The sequence below is a fragment of the Melozone crissalis genome, unplaced genomic scaffold (assembly GCF_028551555.1).
Source record: "Melozone crissalis strain CALT ecotype California unplaced genomic scaffold, PUWL_Pcris_2 ptg000027l_1, whole genome shotgun sequence".
Lineage (NCBI taxonomy): Eukaryota > Metazoa > Chordata > Aves > Passeriformes > Passerellidae > Melozone > Melozone crissalis.
In genome coordinates this window covers 61966086-61989020 of record NW_026535805.1, presented here as the reverse complement: position 1 = coordinate 61989020, position 22935 = coordinate 61966086, and the positions used below count along the sequence as shown (strand labels likewise).

The window sequence follows — 22935 nt, the reverse complement described above, 5'->3', positions numbered from 1 at the left end:
ACAGAAACTTGTACATCCTGCAAGCTTCACTGCTCCTCTGCACAACAGTGTTTTAGACTCTTTGATGGCCCTTAGCTGAAATACATACTTAATCTTAACACCACAGGGTACAATGACAATACTATTTTTATGCTCCTGACAGCAAGTATGATATTGATGTTTGCAGCAACATAGTGCACACTTGCAGTACCATAATTCACCTTGTCCATTCCTTAATCATTTTTCAACCAAGTTTCAGGCCATAATAGGTAAGGGTCAGAGTATGCAAACATGGTCATTTTTAACAATTAAAAAAACTACAGAACTCTCTTTCTTGTAACAACTGAACCATTCCAAAACCTGTAACACCAAGTCAGAGCATTAAGTGCTAGCAGGGAAAGATTCAAAAGGCAGGGTGTGGGATCTCAGCCTCTCAGAATTGGGGTGCAGGGTGAACAAGACCACCCCTGGGGGGCTCGGGAGTCCTGGAATGTTGCCAGAAATGTCTGGTGGCTGGACTTTGATCCCACAGGGGAGATGACATCAGTATGAGGACGGGAGGATTTCACTGGGGTGAATGATGAAGGGACAAGTTAATTGGAGTGTGAGATACAGGGTTTAAGATTTCTGTACAGGGGGGTCTAGAGAGGCAAGATGGAGGGATTGGGGCGTGCCCTTCTCCTCCTTCTTCTTCCTCTAGGCCTCCATCTTCTGTGGTGATGTTGGCACTCTGGGATTGGACCTTACTAGGGGAACACTGGTTAATAAGGGTAGAGGGTATTGGAGAAAAATGATAAATATTGCATACGTAACTCCAAGTATAAAGATAGGTGACCACCCCAGGGGCTCTCAGTGTGTGCCCATGGCTGACTGCTGAGCAGACCTCTGTCGGGCAGAGGGAAAATCTTTTAGATAAGCATTTAATAAACACCGAGACCGAGAAAAGATCTGAAGTCCCTTCTCGTCCTTTGGAGCGCGGGCGGCCCAAGGCCATCTTCGGGCTTTTCCAGACCATCTAAACAGCCCAAAATCCGACAGCAGGGCTGTGCTTTTTAATAGGCACAATTCCCTAAATTAAACTGTTCTTTCAAATGTCACGTACACTTTTCCATCCGTTCTCTTACTACCACATTTCTATTATGCTTTTAACAGTATTTGAAAAATCCTAAATAAATGAGGAGATATTCTTCCAGGGCATAACTTGACCTGTTTTCTCTCCTTTATAAGCAATGATGCAAATGAAACAGAGCAAGGTTTATTACTCAAGATGATTCTATGCATTTAGTGAAAAAGTTTCATACAAAACAGTCAAGTGAACTACTGAAAGGGAAACAAACTGATAATGTTTGAGAAAAGAGGGAAAGAAACAAAAATGAAAACAAAAAAATTATTACTTCAGTACCAACACTTGTATGAATATTTGTTACAGAAATTATGCCATGTAACCCACAAAGCATGTTTCTGACCCAAAGAACTCACATCCTAGATAGACTAGAAGGGGAAGGGAGACAGAGAAGGTCGCACATTCACAGATATGTAGTGAAACTGAGGTAAAGAGACAGAGGGAAGAAATGAGCGTGAATACCTGTCCTGAAATGGACACACTTGCATTGCTGGTTTTACTGAATGCCCAGACATTAGTGCTTTGACTGCAGTATAGATAATTTACCAATTGGTATCACATGGTGTCCTTCCTTTTCAGATTACTACTAAAAGCAAACTAGCAAGACCCAGGGAAAAAGGAAAGTCATCATCTGTCTCCTACTACTACTGTGAAAAGGGTAGAAGTGCTTGGCAGTTCTGACCTGTATCACCAACTCTATAGGAGCAGACAATAACAAAACAACAAACCTTGAATCCCACAATTCAGGATGAGCCTGCAGGTTTAGGAATGAGTAAAATCCTCACACAAAACACAAAATGCAAACCTGAGAAAGGATTGAGCAGGTAGGGAGTGAAAAGGTGGTACACCTTTCTTGAGCACCTGCTATTTGTTTAGCTATTTACTCAAATGATCAAATCTGTATCTGAAAAACAATATCCCATTAATTAAAAAACAAATAAAACCTGATACGAAAAAAAAAACCACCAAACAAACCAAAGCACCTTCCCCAAGAAGAATATTTTGAGAACAGCAATGAAATGCAGGATAACACACCTTCAGATCAACCCCACAAGCCAACTTCCAGGGATGTGAATTTATTATGTCAGTTTTTTGAACATGAAACGAAGTGACCCAAGCAGCACAAACCTTTTCCAAAAGCCTTCCTCACAAATGAATCCAAAACTGCCAGTGGGTATTTTTAAAGTGCTCTTCCCAAAAAGGGCACAAACATATACAATACTTGGAAATCCAAGGCATCACCACAATAGTCACACACCACCCTGCATTTCTTCTCTACTCTTACCAATCCCATCCTTATCCTTGTCTCAGTGCACCAAAATGCAGATTACAAGGCACCAAGAGTTCTGCTCAACTTGTAAAGCTCCCAAAGCTTTAAATACATATCTGTGAAACCAAGCTATGCAGCAGTTAAGGTTTGAAAGCCATGCAACTTGAGTTTAGCCTTTATACATACCTACTTCTGACTATATTCTTCTGCTGCTTTATTCTGTTTTCCCCAGCAGTATTTTGGATTCATTCAGCAAATGGACAATTGCCCAGTTTTTGCCCTCATTATGTGACCCATTAAATGCTTACCATCTGCATTCTACATTGAATATAAGAACTTTACATGTTATGCAGCTCTGTCCATAACATGGTAAGACTACATACAACAAATGTAAACTTTGCAATAATTTCATAAGAGCAGTATTCCTATACTAAAGGTGAATGACTGGCACAAAAATTATGAAAGCCCAAAGGGTAAAATAAATGCCCACTAACTTTGGTTGCTCAATTTCAGACACTCAGTGCCTAGTATTTCAGTCAGTACTTTTAAAAGAACTTTAACTAGAAATGTGTTTTGAAAATATAAATTCAGCTGCTGTTCTTATTATCCAGCATGCCTCTAAATCAGGCCCAAAGTATCTCAAAATAAAAGCAAAATTTAAAGTCATCAATCTGGTTTTTTTCCTATTTTTTCTCCAATTCACAAAAACTCTCTGGTTTACTACTGATTTGCCTTCCAAATCAAGGAAGTCATATGGAAGAGTTTGTGAGCACTGCTGGGCAGTGCTAGAATCACAGGGATAATCTTCATCTGACACTTATTCTGACTTTTGAGCACCTGCCATCACAGGTTATATATTCCCTTGGTAAACACCTTGAATACTTGACTACTCATATTTTAAAAGAAAACACAGAATTTCTACAACAATAATCAAAACTTACCTGTGGCTTTCAGTCCACAGTACTCATTTCTACCACTTGTACTCATTTCCACATGGAAAGAAGTTTCATCCCTTGCCAATGCTACAGGAAGTATAATGAGAAACAGACTCTGTGGGCTCCCCAATTCCCCTGGATGCACTTCCAGCTCCAGCAGTGAGATAGTTTGTGCATCTCCACAGTGGTTTAGTTCAGATCAGAGGGGGCTCCTGAAGCCTCCCAGTTACCTGCACTTCACGTGCTTTGCAAGTGCTGTGTGTCCGGACACACAAACCTGATTTCCTTTAAACTAAACTGAACTAGGTATCTGCTCCAAAGGTAACTGAACATTAAGCCCATGGACTAACCTAGGCAAAAGCAGCATTTCCCAAAATTATTACAGCACCCATGCTGGATCCTCATTGCCAACCACTTCATCCCACAGAAACACTTCTTTCTCTACTGCACTACTTGGTTTAGTAAACAATGCCAAAACTTAATTTTCAGGCTTTTCCTAACTCCATGTCCCATCTTAAGCCACGCTGAGCAGTGTGGAATTGACAGACAGCTTCCTTGTATGCACACACTGAGACAGATGAAGAACTTGCCTTCACATACAGAGCCTGCCTTGAAAGAGTGACCAAAATGACTTGGCTGTCTATAGGGATAGACAATAGGAACAGACAGCAAATGAGCAGGAACAAGGACAGAGCTGGACATCACCACCTTGAAAGCTTCCACGAAAACCAGGCATTCAACCAAGCAGCGATTTTGTTGGCAAATATTATATATACAAACTTCAACAACAGGGAATTGTAAACTTATGTATCTTTTGAAAACTTATGTCAAGCTCTTTTAACACTGTGAGTATGGGCAAAATACAACTTTCTAAATACCATATGACTTGGTCAGATGTGAGCAGAACACCCACAAACAACAAAGACAACGCGTTCCCTAAAGCTGCATGATGCACTCTTCAAACCTAATTGCAATGTGCCTCCATGAGATCACAAAACCTGTTCCAATAAGAAGCTTCAATTTTATAGAAGAAATTTTTAAAAAAACCTAATCAAGATCTATTTAAAGCTGAGATTTTATGGAGGGGAAAAAAATATCTTGCCATAGAATGGCAAGTTTCACCCTGAGCAGTTACAATTTAGCACATACATAAGAAAACAAACAGAATTTTTTTATTCCTCCTCACATACAGGATATCAAAAGCTCAGCCAATGAGAATAACACCTCAAAATCTTACAGAGAGAGCAACATGTAATGGAAAGTTATGTGCACATAAGAATAAAAAACATACAACTACAATTAAATTATCACCACTAGTTATTCAGCAATGAATGATGCAAGTGTGCGTTACACATACTAAGCTATTACAGATCCTGCTGTGTGTAGCCTAGCAATTTCAAAATTAAATCCACTATATTGGTTCAAAGCTAGTCATACAAGCACTGCAGTTCATAGGCACAACTTATGCCAAATGTAATAGTAGAACATGAACACAAATTCAGAGTTTCAATATTTGGAGTAGCTACACAAAATATAAATCCATTATATCATTAACTGCATTAAGTTATCTAGTAAGAAACTCCCCATTTGCATGCCCTCTGCAAAAGTAAACAGAAAGTATGTAACTTTTAAAGACAATTACTTTAGTATTTTAAAAGAATAAAATGTAATTTATGCCATGCTTTTGTAAAAGTAAAGTTATTGCTAAGGGAAAAGTATTTAAGGAATCAATTCTGAGCATAAAGGAAAAAAAACAAGAAAAAGGTCACTGCCACAAGGATTTTCATCATCAAGAGGAAATTCTAGCATAGCATTGGATTTGAAGACCTGGAAGTCTCTAACTTTACAACACAGACAGCATCCTTAATAAATAGTAAAAGAAATTTAAGTTCACATTAAAACGAAATACAGAAAAGTTTATTTCTTCTACAAAACTAATATATAATATTATATAATATAATAATACATGCAAATTTTATCTACCAATTCAGATTTTAGGCTAAGCTTCCTCTTCATATCAGCTATATTTTAGTATCAAAAGCCAATTGCTGCAGTCAATTGCAGCAGAATCGTCCAGAATCCTGCTACTTCACAGCACAGAAGGCATTTGCCTCATTCAGAAAAGCAGCCAAAGCAGAGAGGGAATTTTATTGATACAGATAATTCCTAACTGGATGGCACAAGTTGATCATAGAGGCCCACACTGTACAGCCTACTAACAATCCATTGAAAAGCAGTAACACAATGGCACAAAGTTTTGTTTACCAGCTACAGCAAGGCACTGAGAGACACCCAAAGAACAACATTTACACCAAAGCACCTCACAAGAGAAACAGTGGTTGAGCAGGTGAAGTGCCAAAGATGACCCAGGAATGTTGCATTTTACTCTTTCTCCCAGCAACCTACACAAACTCTTGGCAAGTTAATTTGTCTTGGTACATCTCTATTTTCTCATTTTTAACACATTTTCTCCAATAAGAAGAAAAATAAATATTCAAACCTTTAAAATGCAATGAATGCCCGTGGCCTTAATACAACACTTTGGATAAATTAAAGCTGATGTGAGAGTTCTGTCTGGGGGGTTGTGTTTTTCTGTGGATTTTTGTCTGTTTGTTCTTTAGTGCATTTTTTCTAAGTTATTCCTGAAGAAAAATAAGAAGACACTTCTGTTCTTAGTGCTGATGAATTAGGCTTTGAAAAAAGATTACCCAGATAGAAGCAGAAGCATTGAAGCCTACCTGACCATGTGCAGAACCTAAACTAACAAGGTTAAGATGCAAGATGCTTTACAGACAACAGTCAAGAACCTGTGGATACAGCAATTCTGCAGACAGAGATTTAGGAGTACTCCTCTTAGCCACACCATGGTACATTTCCACCCTGGAATTCAGTTTTTCTGAGGTGCAAGATACCAGCATTACTTGTTTCACTCTATAATAATTTTTAGCCCTCTATTCCACCACAGACCAAGTTATGACCTATGCTTCCTCCTGTATCTGACAGGGCCACTGAGCAAGGTGCACTAATTCCTCTTCTCCACCTTTAGTTTTTCTTTTCAATATCTATGGCTATTAGAGAAAAAAAGACTTTTTAGGAAAAGAAATAGAATATGAACTACAAAACCACTTTAAAATGAGTTCTTGCAAGAGCTAAGAGATCAAGACAGAATAATGCACATACACCTTATGAAGACCTTAAAACCAAGGCTTTGATGTTTTTTCTAAATCTGTAGGGTCACTTTAGCAGTAACATTTTAAACACAAACCTCTTCAAGCATGATGTTTGTTGACACATACTTGTCAAAAATTGCCAAACCTTACCACAATTAATGAAGCATCAGTTCTGCCTTGTTCCTTAAACATCATTATTTTCTTGTTCCTGCTCCAAGTTAAGTCAAAACTATTTCCCTTTCCCACAAAAACAATGAGCTGAGGAATGAAAAACATCTACAAGAGTTCACAAAAAGCTGCTTATAACATACAGGGGAGTTAATGTTTCTCCAGACAGCAGCATGGATGGATATTCTTCTGTGGAATTTCTAACCTTCTTCAAGTATAAAAACAACTTGCACAATTATCCAAAATTATCCAATAATTGCTTAATGCCAGACAGCTAAGAACTGAAGAGTGAGAATTACTTACTTGAAACCAATGTCAATTTTCCAACTAGTGCCTCAAAGTTGTTGCACTAATATTAAAGGGAAAAAAAAGGAAATAAGATTTTCCACACTAAAGCTGAAAAAAGTAATTCCATTACAAAGCTCAAAATCAAACCACCTGGTAATTTTCTTCAATTTATTGGGAAATGTCAGGCAGATGAGTTCAGAGATACTGGCAAGGGTATTTGATAAAGCTGACAGATACTTAAGAGTAGTTCAAAGAACTTTTCTTCTCTGAATGATAAGAAGAAACAAGATTCCTCTTTCAACTGAAAGCATCATACATCTTGAAAAAAAGCTTTCAAATGTATTTTTTTATTCAGTTAATACTCTGCCTTGCATGATGAAAATATAACTAATTAACACTCCTGCTGTGAAGACTTAACCTTGCTTCATGGGTGAAATGTGAAGAAATAGAGGATAAGCAGCAGTGATTATTTTGAAATCATACCAGCATGGGAGATGTTTGTATTAAGGCACAATGCTCTTTGTAGCAAAGACTGTATTACTGAATGTTTATACAGTATCCAGTGCGAAGGGACACTTAGACAGATGAAAACTCCAAGCACAGCCCTCTAACACCAGCCACTTCCTTGAAGTGCATGCTCTAACCATTTGTGTTAGTCAGCATCAACATCACTAGCAAATGCTTTTTGATATTGGACACATACACCTCATCTTCCCCTCAATTTGCTGGCAGATGAAAGGACTTAACATAAGATCCTGAATGTGTTCTTTCCAAGTTGGTTTCATTCCAAAAGATCAAATCCAGTTATGACATAGGTTAGCAATAGTAGTTCTATTTCCAGTACTAACTCCCAGTTTGCAATTTTAAAGTATGCAATACAGGAGCAAAGCACATCACAAACAACATGATAGAGGCAATAATAATCTGGTTTGTGCAATAAATGAGCATCAAATCCAATAAGCTTATTCAAAGAAGGCTTACTTAATCATTACTGAGAATTACTCTAAAATAAACTGTATGACTAAAGATGTAAAATGAAACATCAATGTACATTTTATAATGAGAACAACCAAAACTAATTTTAAGGATAGGAAGATATTGGCTGAAGCATGTTCTCTCTGATAGGCACTTAAGAATTCACCATTATAGATCATGAGTTGTCAAAAAAAAGCTATTTTTTCATGGGAGTACCCAAAATCTAGGATGCAAGTTTGGTTCCAAGGTGAAATCAGACTAAGAATGCTGGCTTGGGTGTTTTTGTTTGTGTATTTTGTTTTCTTCTCTCTTCAGAAACAATAAGGACCTAAACCACTTGCTTGTGTTAAGCAAAAACTGGTTTGGCCAGTTAAGGATTGCAGATCTCAGACTACCAGGGAAAAAGAGTTTACAACATGAGAACACCACAGCCTGGCATTATGTTGGCAAAACACAGTTCCAAACAAAGACCAGCTCAGTTACTGTGCTTTTAAAACCATGGCTTTTTGATCACACACTCACAGTTCACATGCACATAATGAGATGAACTCAAAATCTCTACTCTGTCACATGTGTCAGCAGTACACTGACAACAAAATCAGCTGGAAAATAACACAATTTGAAATATTAGAAAGCGGGCATTCTTTATTAAAGTGCTGGACACTTTCAGAGGCTATCTTTGCTAATCAAATGTGTGAGTGAAAGTTTACAACAGGGTATTTATTCCATTATGATCACACATACTCATTACAGGGTACTTCCTAGCTAATACATAAACACCATTTTTCCTAGAACTAATTTGCATGCATCTGTCTCCTATTGGAAGCCCTTTTATGGTCCTAGAAGGTTGTCCAAGGGGTCTCTGGTGGTCATACTCAATGAGTGCCTCAGTATTACAGGTGACCTTTCCTTGAACATTTTTTGGGAAGGAGCTGTTACTCCTTGAGCTAGAGCTTTGCCAAAAAACCCACTATATTCCTCATTATCTGTTTATCCAATAGTTCCAGCTATGTTTATCATCCTGTGTGCATACTTTTACATTATTTTGTCCTTTTGTTGCTAGTTAATCTTTAAGCTCCATCTAGCAATTCCAGGGGAACTGAAAATGTCTATTCTCTGTCATCTATAAATACAGGGTATTTAAATGTGTATTTGAATGATAAGCTTTTATCTGAAAGCCCAGAGAACCACTACAGTGTCTGAAATTTGACAAAAACTTCACAAGCTACTCACTTTCCTAGGCATTTAAAAATAAAGCAAAATAACCAACACCTATGGAGGTATCTTTCTCAAATGCAACCAAAAACTGACATTTCCTCAATTAAGATCTTACTTCACTACAATTATATTCTCCTGGTATGTGAGAAACTGAAATACATCTTAAAATAAGCAACAGACATTGAAAGGAAGTCTCTTGTCCATACAGCAAGCACAAATCTGGTAACAACAATAGTCATTTCAATTAGCAAGCAGAACAAATATTCCCCATATTTAAAATGCCAGCTTCTCAGTGCTCTCTGTGGGAAGGAAAAAAATAGGAGGGCTTCATTACACCCTCCCTTGAACAAACTACTATTCAACACAGTCTGTATTCCTCCCTTTCTATTATCTTCCTGCTTTTCCCAGTTCAGGAATCATTCCCACAAGATCAGCCAAGCCTCATGTCCAAGCACGACAACAGCAGCCCTTTAAACATCTACAGTATGCAGCAATCCATACAAGCAATGGACACTACTTTGAGATGCTACATCTTTTCAAATTAATCCAGTTTTTAATAATATTTTAGCAAAATTTAGAATTATACTTCTCTATTAAAATATTTTGTCTGACCTCTTACATTCAATTCCATTACAGAAATTGATTCACCAAGGTAGACCTTCTACAAACCTCAGCCATTACTGAACTTCTAAAATTCTGCAGATCTGTGATGACATCAAATTCTTTCTAGCTTTTCCACCATGAAGAATAAAACCCAATTCATTTTAGTCTGGGCCTTCAGTCCAATTTTTCAATGTTTAGTCAATTGGGGTTTTATATATATGTGCGTATTTACATATATATGTAAGATTGAGAAGAAGCAGTAGAACCAAGAACATTACTCAGCCAAAAGGCAGGTCAGAAAGCCTAAGAATGATCTGTCCAGGTGGCATTACTATATAGAATATACCACTGCAGTAATACAATCAGTATGCTCAAAAGCCACATTTCAGAATAAATACACCTTCTGCAGCTTAGGTCACTTTAACTGAAAAGAAAAGAAAACATCAAAATCCCAACTACAGAAAATCTATACTATAACCAAAACCAACATAGCTTCTTCACCTTTGGATATATTATTCTAGAATAAAAAGCAGAGCTATGGAGGTTTTCCTTTGCAAGAGATGGCTTAGTTATCAGAATGATCACTTAAAACAAGTAGGCATAACAAGCATTTCTCTAAATTTGCAGAGAAATTTAAATTCTCAAACAGATCTGTTCACTTCAGCGCTAAAAGACTAGCAATGCTGATTCAACTGACATTGAACTTAAAATACTTCCCAAAGGAAAGGGAAAATATCCATACTGAAGAGCTACATCAACTTTCTTGGTAACAAAAATACTGAGAAGATGCACACATCAAGCAAACAGGTTTTCATTTGGCTGCATGTAGTTGTTCTCACTTTCCAGGAGAAAATAAAACTCCAGTCTAGACTCCCTAGTTCAAGGGGAACGAGGAAAAAGAAATGAGCACATTACTCAGGAAAAGTGTGCACATTAGTCAAAATAATAAATGTGAAGAAAGTATTCTGTAATCAAGTCTGCAAAGGATGTATCACAGTGCTTCATTAGGTCAACACAGGAACAGGTAAACAAGAGTGAAAAGTCAACAAATGTCAGGATCACCAAATGATAAAGATGACTCATATATTTCAGTTTTATTTCTTTTTCAGAACTCTTGCTTAAAGTCAGCACAGTACTCAGGAAAAGGCCCACAAAGAAAAAAGATCTAATAGCTGTGGTACAAGAGATTAACAGCAGAAACCCTTCAGAAACAAAAAGCAACACAGTGGTAGCCAGGCACTCTGTAAAAAGTGACTCTTGTTACCTTCCTTATGCCTTGATTTATTTTTCTTTATTAGACTGCTCTTTGAGCACGCCACTATTTCTTTTCAACATCCCAGAACTGCAGTATTTTCACAGTAACTCCTGTACCCCATTTTGGATTCAGAAATGGGGTGTACTATCATGAGCACAGATGCAGTTCACACACAGCCTCAATGATTTGCATAAGGATGTGAAAAGAATGTGACAAAACAAAGGAGGTAACTATAAGATGTTCATGTAAAGAATATTTAGTTTAAATGTTTACTGTAGAAACCTTAGGTGCAACTACATTTGACTTTTCCCACTACTTTACAAAACACTGAAGAAAACAGACCCTATGAAAGCATGTGAGAGAGCAAAATTCACTGCTGCTTCAGTAAATATTAAAGAATCTCTGTAATTTATACTCATGAACTTGAATAACAAGGATTTATTTTCTTCTTGCACTAAATCAATCACTATCACTAAATAAATGGCCCATCTTTTCTAACACTGTAACTCAGTGATTGTTTTCCTTTCCAACTCTGTTCATGACAGATTTCACCTCTTCCTTCAAAATAGTCACTTTCTCTTGTCAATTTTTCCTCTTATCCCAACCATTTCATCCTTCTCTTTGTATTTTTCATTGCAGAGTTAACTCTTTACCTAATGTTTATTGAGTAAGTCAACACCTAACCACTAATAGTAACACCTGGGAAAGGTGTCACTGTTCAGGACCCTCCTGATGATAACTTCCCTTTGAATTCTTGGAAGGGAGGGAATGTAAGAAATCACTAAAAGCCTGGCTAGCAAATCCAAACCATTCAAAACATCGCTGAGAACAGCACATACAGAATGAAGAACAGAACTTTATTTCCAGCTTTTTTTTCACCCACTACAGTCTCCATCTATCATCATAGAAGATCATGTTTTGCCATCCACCCTTCATTCTCCTGACTGCTACTAGCAGCACATAAGGAAAGTACAGGGCAAAGTAGGGGTACAATTTGCTTATCCTACCACTCCCTTGCCTTCAGTGTTTGCATTTTACACACCCTTGAATATTAATTTTACTCACAGCTGTTCCTTATAAATTTCCTGGGTCATATCTGAAAAATCAGTAACAAGCTGCTCTGGGTTCCACAACCAGACCCTTAGACAAGGGTCTAAGAATCAATGCTGAAAGAAGAAAACTTGGGACACTCTTCACTTTATTCATTTTTCTAGTTTGATAATGCTTCAGTCAAATGTTAGGCCATCTAAATTCTGGACAGTTATACAGGACAAACATTTTGATATCCATTCCATGTTTAAACAAAAAGGATTTTATCAGACTAAAACATTTCAGCCCTCAGGAGGCTAACTTATGTTGCCTTGGCAGAAAACAAGGGATTATCATCATCTAAAATGATAAGATAGAAGACATCACTAATGCTCAAAATTTTGTGAAATAACAGATCTAACTAGGAGACATACTCAGATGCATCCTGCAGCCAAATAAGGTACATAATGCTCCTCAGCAAAATTCCCTATCCCACCTACAAGACTTGCCCTTTCTTCAAACTACAGCTGTGCTCACCTCCAATACATCAAAATAAAGAAGGAAAAATTGCTAAATTGCTTTCTTACATGATATGCATGTAAGAAACAAATATTTCATAGATATATACAAGGAAAAAAAATTCCTGCCCACTCTCCTTGAGGGCTTAAAGGTGAAACACAGGTTCAACATACACCAGTACTTTTATGTGGAAGCACGTGTGTTAAGGGCACGATGAAAGCAACTTGGATACCTCTCTGCATAAGGAAGCGTATGCAGAAAATTATGTAAAGGTACAACAAGCTGGCTTATGATCGTTAAATTAAGGAAGTTTGTGTGGTTTATGCAATTCATGTTTAGCAAGACTTGGATTTTTATGTCTATTCTTAATAAAAAAAGTCAGTTTAGATTCTTTGAAGATTGATGGCACCTACGTAGAAAATTGTATTTATTCTACATAAATGAGCAAACTTTAACAAATAAAAGCTAAGTCTAGATTGGGGAAAAAAACCCCAAACAAACAAAAAACCAAGAAAAGTGTGGAAATAGCACAGAACTTTTTTTTCTTCTGTTGAAAATATTTTTACATCCTGGAGTTTAAGTCAAGTGCATAATCATAAGCATGACATTTTCTTCTGTCCACATATCTTCACACATCTATACTGTTAGCACATGGAGCCACATTCTTCCTTTTCTTATCTAGAAGATAATCACTGAAGTTCAGACCCTATTTCAGGATCTCAAGATCAATCTTTTAGACAACTCATATAAAAAGTTGATGTTCACATACTGTTGCAGTCAGTCTCCTATCTCCCCTGTTCAAGTCTTCCTCTGCTACAAATTAGCAACTACTACAACAATTGAAGGGCAGAAACAACCCCTACAATTTCTGTACATTTTCAGTAAAAAAATTTTGCTCCCTCTGGTGGAAGCAGTGAAAACAATGATTATTCTCTGAACTCCCCTAACCCCACAGTGACCAAAAAGCCAAAAAGAAAGCTTTGCTCTCCCAGACTCATTGTCAATGCAAATTTAAATCTTTCCAATTTAATGACAGGTAAGCTGACACATCAAGATAAGTCATTTATCAATAGAAAATCAGCAAGGTAGTGATAGAATCGGAAACAAACCAAAGTCCAACACATTATTTGTTGGGCTTCACCTTAGAGAAAGAAGAAAGAAGCAGAGGCATAAATTTTACATGAGAACAGACAGGAAAAATATAAAGCTAGATGACAGATGTAACTACAATAAAATAATTCAAATTGCCACCTCAATGCATTAGGCAATATGTGATACTCTTGCAGCCAAGTTTTTATGGTAAACCTTCCCATACTTCTCTTGGGAAGTAGTCCAGGTTGGGAAGGACATGGCTACTTTTATTCCTTCTGTCCCCTGAGAAGGCACAGGGAATATGAAGTACATTAATATTTATTCACTCATTCATTAACTTTAAGGACCTAATGTGCAACAGCTGTTGACAGAATGCTTCCTTTCCTGAGCAGCCAATTTACATTCTCCAAGATGTGAACAGAAACAGTTTTTACCAGGCTTTTCACTCCCAAGCAGTGATTATTTTTTCCTACTACAAAATACAGAAGAAAGGTACATTTGTTCTAGGCTCTTGCTGACACCAAGCATCTTTCCTTTCATCGAATGACTGAAAACAACAACAGAAAAACTGGCCCAAGAAGCCTAAAAAGAACAGATTAACTTTTCCAAGTAGCACTTTAGGTTAACTTGGTGCAAGACAAAACAAGAGACAAAGAACGAGTTAACTGCACAATAAGTTGTTGGGAGATACACACAGAAGAAGAAAACAAGTTCTTCCCCATTCCTTTAGCTACCCAGTACTCTAGTTCCAAGAAAAAATGTCCAGCAAGTTGTTAGAGCAACAAAGCTTTCCTTTTGCAACGCAGCTGGGCACATGGAGAAGACTGCTGTGTCAAATGGCTCTGATGGAGCTCACCCTTCCTATTTTGCACTGACCTCCAACTAGCACATAACCAACACCCTTCTCAAATCTCTGTCTCTAGTTCTGCCAAGCATTAGGTAAAAAAGTAATCAATTTCTCTCACACAGAGATGTGGATCTGATTGATTAATCTTAAAGATAGCAACTTCACCTTGAACTTAAATTTCTACTTCTATGCACTGCCAAATAGGGAAGGCTTTCCATGCATTTGCTTAAGCACCAGAGAGTAAGGCAACATGGACACATGTTACCTCTATTTGTCTTCCAAGAGTTATTTGCCTTAGCAGGATAATTAGATAGTAATGGCTTAAATCTAAATCACAATTTAAGCAATATTTTGGATAAAGATTAGTATCTATTTGTGGTCAAAACTGAAACTGAATGGAGAAAAAACCCCCTACTGATCTCCAGCAGTTGAGTGCTGGTATTATACCAGAGTGCCTATTTCAAGCAGCTGCTATATTGGTATGACTGTAGTCATAGTACAGATTTGGAGCAAGTAGTAGAAACAATGTACTAACCAAAAACCTTCATTCTTCTATTATTTTTTCAAGGCAGTGCTACATTTTCATTCTGAATATGCTTATAGTATCACCAAATGTCAAACATAATCTCTGAGCAAATACACCAAAGAGTATCAGAACTTTCTTTTTCTTCCCTGACCTCATTATCTCCTTCACTCCCTTTGATTTGATTACACTGAACACAATTTACATTCCTTCTGTATTACAAACTTACTATCAAGATAGAATCTTGAGCTGAGGTTGCAAAAAACCTGGCTTTTTTTAAATCAGGTTCTTAACAGATATGTTCTCCTCAGGGCAGGAAAATTTTGAAGCTTTTCAATTCATACTCCAGTCACAATCAGTGCTCTTCATACACAACCGGACCTATATTATGTACAGTCTGAAAACAATGTATGTCTGACTTCCAGCTGCTTCTAACAAACTTTCTAAACTAGCCACCCTCCAGTGTGATTACTCCCAAAAGCTCCAACAGAGCTCAAAGTCTACTTTATAAAAACTTCTTGGCTCTACAAGAGCATCTGTTGCAAAACATTCAATACAGGGAAGTTTTCCGGGCTTTGATAAAAAGTAAGTTTATCATCATCAAAATGTTGTACCCACAATTTAGAAACAATTTTGGCAGTAGTCACACCATGTAATAAACAATTAAATTTATGACTACTACTATGAGTATAAAATTATACACCCCCAACATCATGCCATAAAAAGACCGTCAACTCTGACGTGTTTTACAGTATCATGTAGATGCTGCACGTTTTATGGAAATAACCACATGGCACCTGGCAAGAGCAGCTCACCACCTGCAGGTAGGAGGCACCAAGGCATGAGGTGCCATCGATCCCAGCCACAGGTATCATTGCAAGGGGTGCACAGTATCTATTCCATGCCAGCAAGCTCAATTTCAACTTGCCTGTTCTACCAGTTTTCTAGAAGGTACTTTTTCATGTATATCCTTAACCATCCTTCCATTCAAACAAGTAGCTGGGGAATGGAGGAAGAAAAAAGAAGAATGTGTAACTCAATCACTTCCAAAATACTTTCACTAGGCATGCTCCTTCCTCTGTATTGCATTTCCAGTTACTTCTCTCACTCATCAGGTGTATTTTGTAAAAACAAGACATCAAAGTCTCCCTCTACTGAAGCACAAACTGTTTTCCTTGATGTGTTTCACTCATACGTACATGAATGAAACATTAAACAAAAACAGAAATTCCTAACATGAAATTTCTTGGTGCTACAAAATTTATATGTATTTATGTATTCCCAAATACATAAATATTCTGTAGATTTCTGAGGTCTAGACCACTTCCCCCATAAACAAACACTCCGGTCCAGCCCCAGTGATTAAACTAGGCAAACCTCAGTTTCCCAATCTTATTTTGTAATCTACTGATATTTTGTGAAGACACCAGGATTAAAGCCTTCAGGAATTTTTGTATCACTTGGACAATAGATACCACAGAAAGGTTCTGCCTACAGGCACATAGGAATTCCCAGCAGCATTGTCTGCGGCGCACATTATTTAACACGGCGCGTAAACCCCCCTGGCAGGCGCATCCAGGCGCAGCGCGCTGCTTTGCATTTGCAATTATTACCCAACCTTTACATCCCTCGAACCGATCCCGGCCCCACTCCCAGCTGCGGATCCACATCTGGCCGGCTGACGATGCCAACAAGTTGGGGCGAGGCAGGGCCGGGGCGGGCAGGGTTGGATGCGGGCGGGATGCTGGACCAGCCGGGGCGGGCGCACCTGCCCGCGAAGCGCGGCCGCCGCCCCGGCGCCCCCCCGCCCGCGGGTGCGGAGAGGAGCCGCGGCCGCCCCGCGCTCCGGGCGCCGCCCGCCCCGGCCCGGCCCCGCCGATGGATGGAGGGGCCGCGGGGGACCGGGGCGAGGCAGCACGGCGCGGAGCGGGGGCGCGGTGCGGTCCCTCCCCGGCGAGCCCGCGGGAGCGGCGGCGGGGCGGGCGCCTCCCCATCCTCACCTGGTCGACGGGCAGGCGCACGGCGTTGCTGAGGGGCTGCAGCAGCGTGGAGCCCGTGGTGCTGGTGGCCATGGCGAGGCCGGGGCGCCGCTCCCCACCCGGGCTCCCGCGGCGGCGGCGGCAACAACAGCGGCGCGAGCGGCCCCAGCCCCGCACGGCGCCGTGACAACAAGGGGCGGGCGCGGCCCCGCCGATGACTGGCAGCGCCGGTGGCCAATCGCTGCGCGGCGCCGCGGCGGAGTGACGGGCGGGCTCGCCCAATCCCCGCCCCCCGGCGGGCTGGGCGGGACGAGGCGGCGCAGCGGCCGCCGCTCCGCGCTGAGGGTGGGAGGGCGCTGCGCGCACCGCGCAGGTACCGCGCAGGGCCCGGCGCTGTCTCACCCGGTCCCAGCCTGCGCTAGGGGACGTTCTGCTGGGACCTTCTTCGCAGGACGAGCTATTAGACATTGGAATGGGCTGCCCAAGTGGTGGAGTCGCCGTCCCTGGAGGTGTTAAGGGAAAGACCGCTCAGTGCTGGTCTAGTTCACTTAGTGGCGCTCGCTCGTAGGGGGGACCCGATGGTCTCGGAGTCTCTTCCTGCCTGACTCTGTGATTCCCAGCGCTGACCTGCGCCCAGGTGCGCGGGATGGGCGCTGAGGGCGCGGGTGGGTGATGGATGCGGGCACCTCATAGGAAGCGACACTTCCCTGCGCGGGGCGCGCACACAGGGACAGCCGGACAGGGAGCGCGGTGCTGGCGGGGTCGGTGGCCCAGGTGGCCCCTGAGGAGGTGTCTGTCGCTGGGGGTAGCCCAGACCGTGTGGGTGCAGATAACTGTTGAGGTAATGAAGAGCTCAGCCCGTCTGGCTCCCAACCATCGATCGCTCTTTCTCCCAGACGGGCCCACGGGCCCCCAGCAGCGGCGTACGCAGAGCGGGATGAGCGATGGATACACACTGGGCATGAGGGTGGCCTGGAGCCCTGCAGAAGTGGCACAAAAAATGGGTAAAGAAATCCTGTTTTTAAAGCCACCCATGAACTTAAGGAAGTCTGTCTATCATGCTCTAAGATACAGTTTTTAGTTTATTATTGGCCTATTTCTTAAATACAGAACCGTGAAATGATAAAAGCACCAGTTCTTCAGTGGGTTCAATCTAGCAGTGCTGTTTCCTTAAAGAAAGCAAGGAGTGATGTGATGGCCATAGTACTGAATTGTGCACAGCACAACTCTTCCACCTGTCCAGTCAGCATTACTCAGTGTGAAACAAAGCACTTCAGTGAAGGCAGCACTTCAGGGAAATGCAGAAAACTCTACCAGATGAGCTTATGCAGTAGGCTACTTATTAAGCCATTCTGGTTTAGTGCCCTGCCTGCTATTTACATTAGAGCTTTCTGTAGATTTTTTTTCCCCTATGAAATAACTGAAATATTAATTTTTCTAAAAGACCATATTTTCGTGGTGAAAGAGGTTGCAAAGGAATATTCTGGTCTTATCTATAAAACTGCTCAAGATCCCTGTGTTTCTTGAGATAAAACTGCAAGTTCTTTCTTGCATTTTATCAAACCTTTCTTTATAATTTTTGTATGCTGCACCTCTAAACCACCATACCATCAGAAATTTGCCCTCAACACAAAAAATGTCACCATTTTAAGCATGTAAAAGATGAAATGCATTATCCATTGTCCTGCTAGCAGTCTGAGTGTGTCTGGATTAGTGGCCAGGTGTAGTGATTTACATAGCCATTTAAATTCATGGCTAATGCTAATTGCTAATAGCAGGAAAATGGAGGTAAGTGTAATTATCTGAAAACACACGTTGTTTCTCTTGCTGAATTGCAGACCACACTCTGTAGTTATGTTTTAGCTTGTGGTAAGGTCTTTTGTCTGAATTTAAAGAGACTGGTTAATAGGTGCAAATAAGTGGTTTTAATTAGATTGCTTCACTGCATGACAGGCAATTACAATTGAGGTAGCATCTGCAGAAGCAATAGCATAATGTTCTTGTGGTAAAGCAAAAAAGCTGCTTTCAGAAAGGGGGAAAAACCCCAAACTTTTCCCAATTAATTCTGAATCAGTCTCTTAAATCTAAACCTGCAAATTATATATGTGTGTGAATAACACCATAGGAGTGCAGTGTCTCTAGGTTCAGTACAGTCTCCATTACACTATACATATGTATATATGTATATGAAGACTCAGCTCACTTTATCTGATTCTCTTTTATTAAGATTCATATCTACACACAGAAATCTTTGGAAATCTTAACCTAAACATTCTCAAATGAAGCCACAAAAGAGCTGCTTTAGAAAAGGCTGATACCTAATTCTGAATCAGTCTAATCAAAAGCAATTATTCTGGTGCATCTGTATAAATCTATGGAGGTGCCATTACTGACACTTTGATGAAATACTGGCAGCAAAGAATTGACCTGCTGAACAAACTCCTTATTTCCAATTAACAAAAGAAACAAACTCATGATATCACAGCACAAGTGTTGGTTGGATTTTAAACACAATGTTTTATTTTTCTGGTAACTTTTATTCTTTTGTGAGTATTCTTGCAATGCTCAGAAAATAGCAAAAATATTCTTTCCTGTATGACTCCTAGGAGTTCATCAGTCAAGCATACATCTATAATGTGTATCACAATATTATAAAAAATAGTTTGCACCTATGGCATTAAGTTACATAGTTATGTCTTTCACAAGTTTTCAGTGGAGTAATGTGGTGCTTTGAGAAGACTTCCTTGTGCTCTTATTTAGGAAGGTGTGTGTTAGGGAGCACAACATCACAGAAATACATCTTGAAAGCAGTTACAACATAATAGTCTCTTTGTTGAACCCCTCCCTTGGTGGGGCAGGTTGGTTACATGGAAGAACAAAAGGTGTCCTGCCCCACAGAGCTGAAAATCGAAGTTTGCAATTAGAAGTGAGGTGTACAAATGTTGCTCAGAAGAAAGTAGCAGGAAAATAAGGGATTTCTGACAGAGAAAATGTGGCTTGTCTTTTGATGTCTGCTGTATAAACGTATGGTAAGGGCTGTCACTGGCACTGCAGTAAAACTAGGTCTTCTGCTTTTCCTCTTTTTTTCTTTGAAAGAAGGTTTTATTACAGATGTTTTCAGAGAACTTCCTGCCTGTGTGAGAATTCTGAGAGTGGGAAGGTGAAGCATTGTCTGGTGACAGGTAACGTTCTGCATCACATCGACACAATGACAGTGCAGTTGGTCCTGAAAGGTAAATGATGCTGTGAAAAGGCAGGCTGGTGAGTGATACACAGAAGCTGATATACTGTGAGTAGTGAATCTGTAAAATTTCATGTGAATTGGGCAGTTTTCAATAAACATGACTTACATTCCTACTGTTTGAAATATTTTCATGTAAGAAAACAAGAAATTATTCTTCCACAAAGAAAATTCTTTCCACCAAAGGCTGTCAGAATGCAGGAGGGTGTGGTGATTTAGGTAATTCCAGGAGAGTGACTTGGCATACCATGAACAACTTCTGATGTTCTTCTTCTGATTAAGTTTTTATGGTCCCCTAAATGCTTTTAGTTCTTGGGTACAAAAAATCACAAAGACATCTCAGCCCTACAGAGGTTCCTCAATCGGTCAGAATGAAGTAACAAACACCAGAGGTTTCTTTGTGTATTTGAATGACACTGTAAGATTCTCAGATGCTAACAGTACCAGTCTTCCCATATGACACTCTACAACAGAATAACAAAAGGAGAAGCACTGTGGCAGGGGACAGGAAGGGATAAAGTTCCTAGATGCACCATTGTGTGCAGCTCTTGTTCCTCTTTGTTTGATAAGGCCATTCTAGGAACACGTTCACAGTCAGAAAATAGGAACAATTACTGAAACTCCTTCTAACAAAATAAATGAAAAGGAAAATGAGTTTCAGTATTAGAGAGTCGACCACTTTTGCACAGTAAAGTCTTATTTAAGACTTTCCTATCTAGCTTGCTTAGCCTGAAATATTTGAGACTTCATTCCAAAGAGAAGAATGTTTCTGCAAAAGCTGATGCCAGTCAAATGGAAATACTTTTAATTAAAAAATCTGCTGTAAAAATTTAGGTATTTGTATTCTTGCCTCCCCTTCCTGCAAAGCAGTCTTTTGCTATATCTTTAAATATTCTGCACAGCACAGTAAACCTCACATGCATCAGATGTTTTCTGCAATTATATAATCTTTAATTAGCCATTTCAGCTATTTTAGTAATTTAGTGCTCTGTGTAATTCCTTAATATTTGTTAGAATTCTTCATGATGATACTGTTAATTGCTAGTTCAAGTAATATTTGTTTGTCTCTCTCTACTTACGAGGAAAAAATATAAATTCCTTTCCACAGCTTAGATACAAGACAGATAAGTCTCCCTTTGGCTCTTAGCAGAATGCTTTGATTTCTGATTTTTGACTTATTTTAGTCTTAGAGCTGCTCTGAGAGTGAACAACATTCTCTGTTATTAAGACAGCAATCAGTTTCAATCATATAATTTATTTAGATCAATTTTGTTTCTTCTAAGTGCTTACATCTTAGCAATTCTCTTATGGGGAAATGCATCAGTGTCTCAAAAACATAGAGTCATGTTCAGCTCAGACCATTTTGGTTTTCAATTACAGCACAAAGTCTGTTAACAAAATCAAGCAGAGCTTCTAAAGAAGGATGAGTGAAAGCTGACTAAAGCTTACTGTTTAGCTGTAAATATCAACTCTTATGTACAGATCTTAGAAGTTGTAATTTATTTGCTAAAGGAACTTCCTGCTTTCATGACAAGGTTAATCCAACTGACTTCAACATAAGATACTCTGATAAACGAGTTACCTTTTAAAAGTAAGTTCTACCAAGAAATTTTTATGGAGAAACAATCCAAACTGATAGTGTACAGCATTTCAAAATGTAATAACCAGTGCCACAGGCAGTTGGGGTTTTGTTGTCACTCTGATAATTGAAAAGTTCAGGGAACAGAAACTCTTTATTCAGAACTGAAATAAAAGCAATGAACTTCAAAGCTAGGTTATGAGTTTAAGAGCAGCTGTTTTGAGCTTAATTAAATATTTATTATAGACTGTGGGAGACACAGTGGATGGGAGAGGCTGGTGATAACCTTGCAAGGAACCTACTACTATAAAACAGTAGTAAAAAACTGGCAAATCTACCTTTTTCATTGATTTAACTAGTAAAAAAAACATATTCAGGTGAAATGTATATGAGGAAGCATGCAGTGAATATATAATTAAGTTTTATTTCCTGTCATACTGTAACAGCAGGGCATAGAAATAACAGCTTTTACAAGTTTCTCAGGTTTCTGGGATGTCTGTGTATGGTATCTCCTTGGCTGAAAGGGGAGACCTGACTTTCCTCGATACAAGATATTACAAGTTCTCAAACTGATCCTTGCTGCTTAGAGAGCTCAGCTCCCAAGGTTCCTCCTACTTGCCGTAGGTTGAGTGCAACAAGATAGGACTGAGATTCTTCTTTGTTTGGATTAATTGTTTTTCAAATAATAATATGCCTTATTCATCCCAAAGTTGCTTTAGAGCTGCTTTTAATGCCAAGATAAGCTTTCAGCATGAAATGAGTTTACTGTAAGAGCAAAGGTTGAACTGTAGGAGGGAATGCAAAGTAAATAACAAAAATGCAATTTAAAATTAGGCCTCCTGAGTAAGTTTTCCTTTAGTTACTTCAAGTTCACAGTTAACTTAAAGGAGATAGGAGAAAGGAATAACTGTGGCATTTTCTTTTCCAGTGTCCCAGGATTGGCTTGCACTAAATAACTTTCTCAGTCCATATGGTCATTGTTACTTATTTTGGGATGGTTCTCCCTGTTCTTATGCACGTTCAATCTGATCATATTTCTGTTCAGTAAGAAGGAAGAAACTTTCCTTCAGGAGTTTCTGGGGTTAGTCTTGCGTGTTCATTTGAGTTTAAATTATTCTCCTATTTTTGAAACATTTTTTAAG

The 22935-nt window shown here is 39.3% G+C and overlaps 1 protein-coding gene across 1 annotated transcript in view; it reads right to left on the bottom strand.

Annotated features, from left to right (window-relative positions):
• MBOAT2 (membrane bound O-acyltransferase domain containing 2) overlaps positions 1-17141 on the bottom strand; it is an 88590-nt gene extending 71449 nt beyond the window's left edge. The window contains exon 1 of the mRNA XM_054279676.1: positions 16995-17141. Coding sequence (XP_054135651.1) covers positions 16995-17066 — 72 coding nt within the window. The 5' untranslated portion in view covers positions 17067-17141. The remainder of the gene's footprint in view (positions 1-16994) is intronic.
• Positions 17142-22935: the final 5794 nt, after the last annotated feature.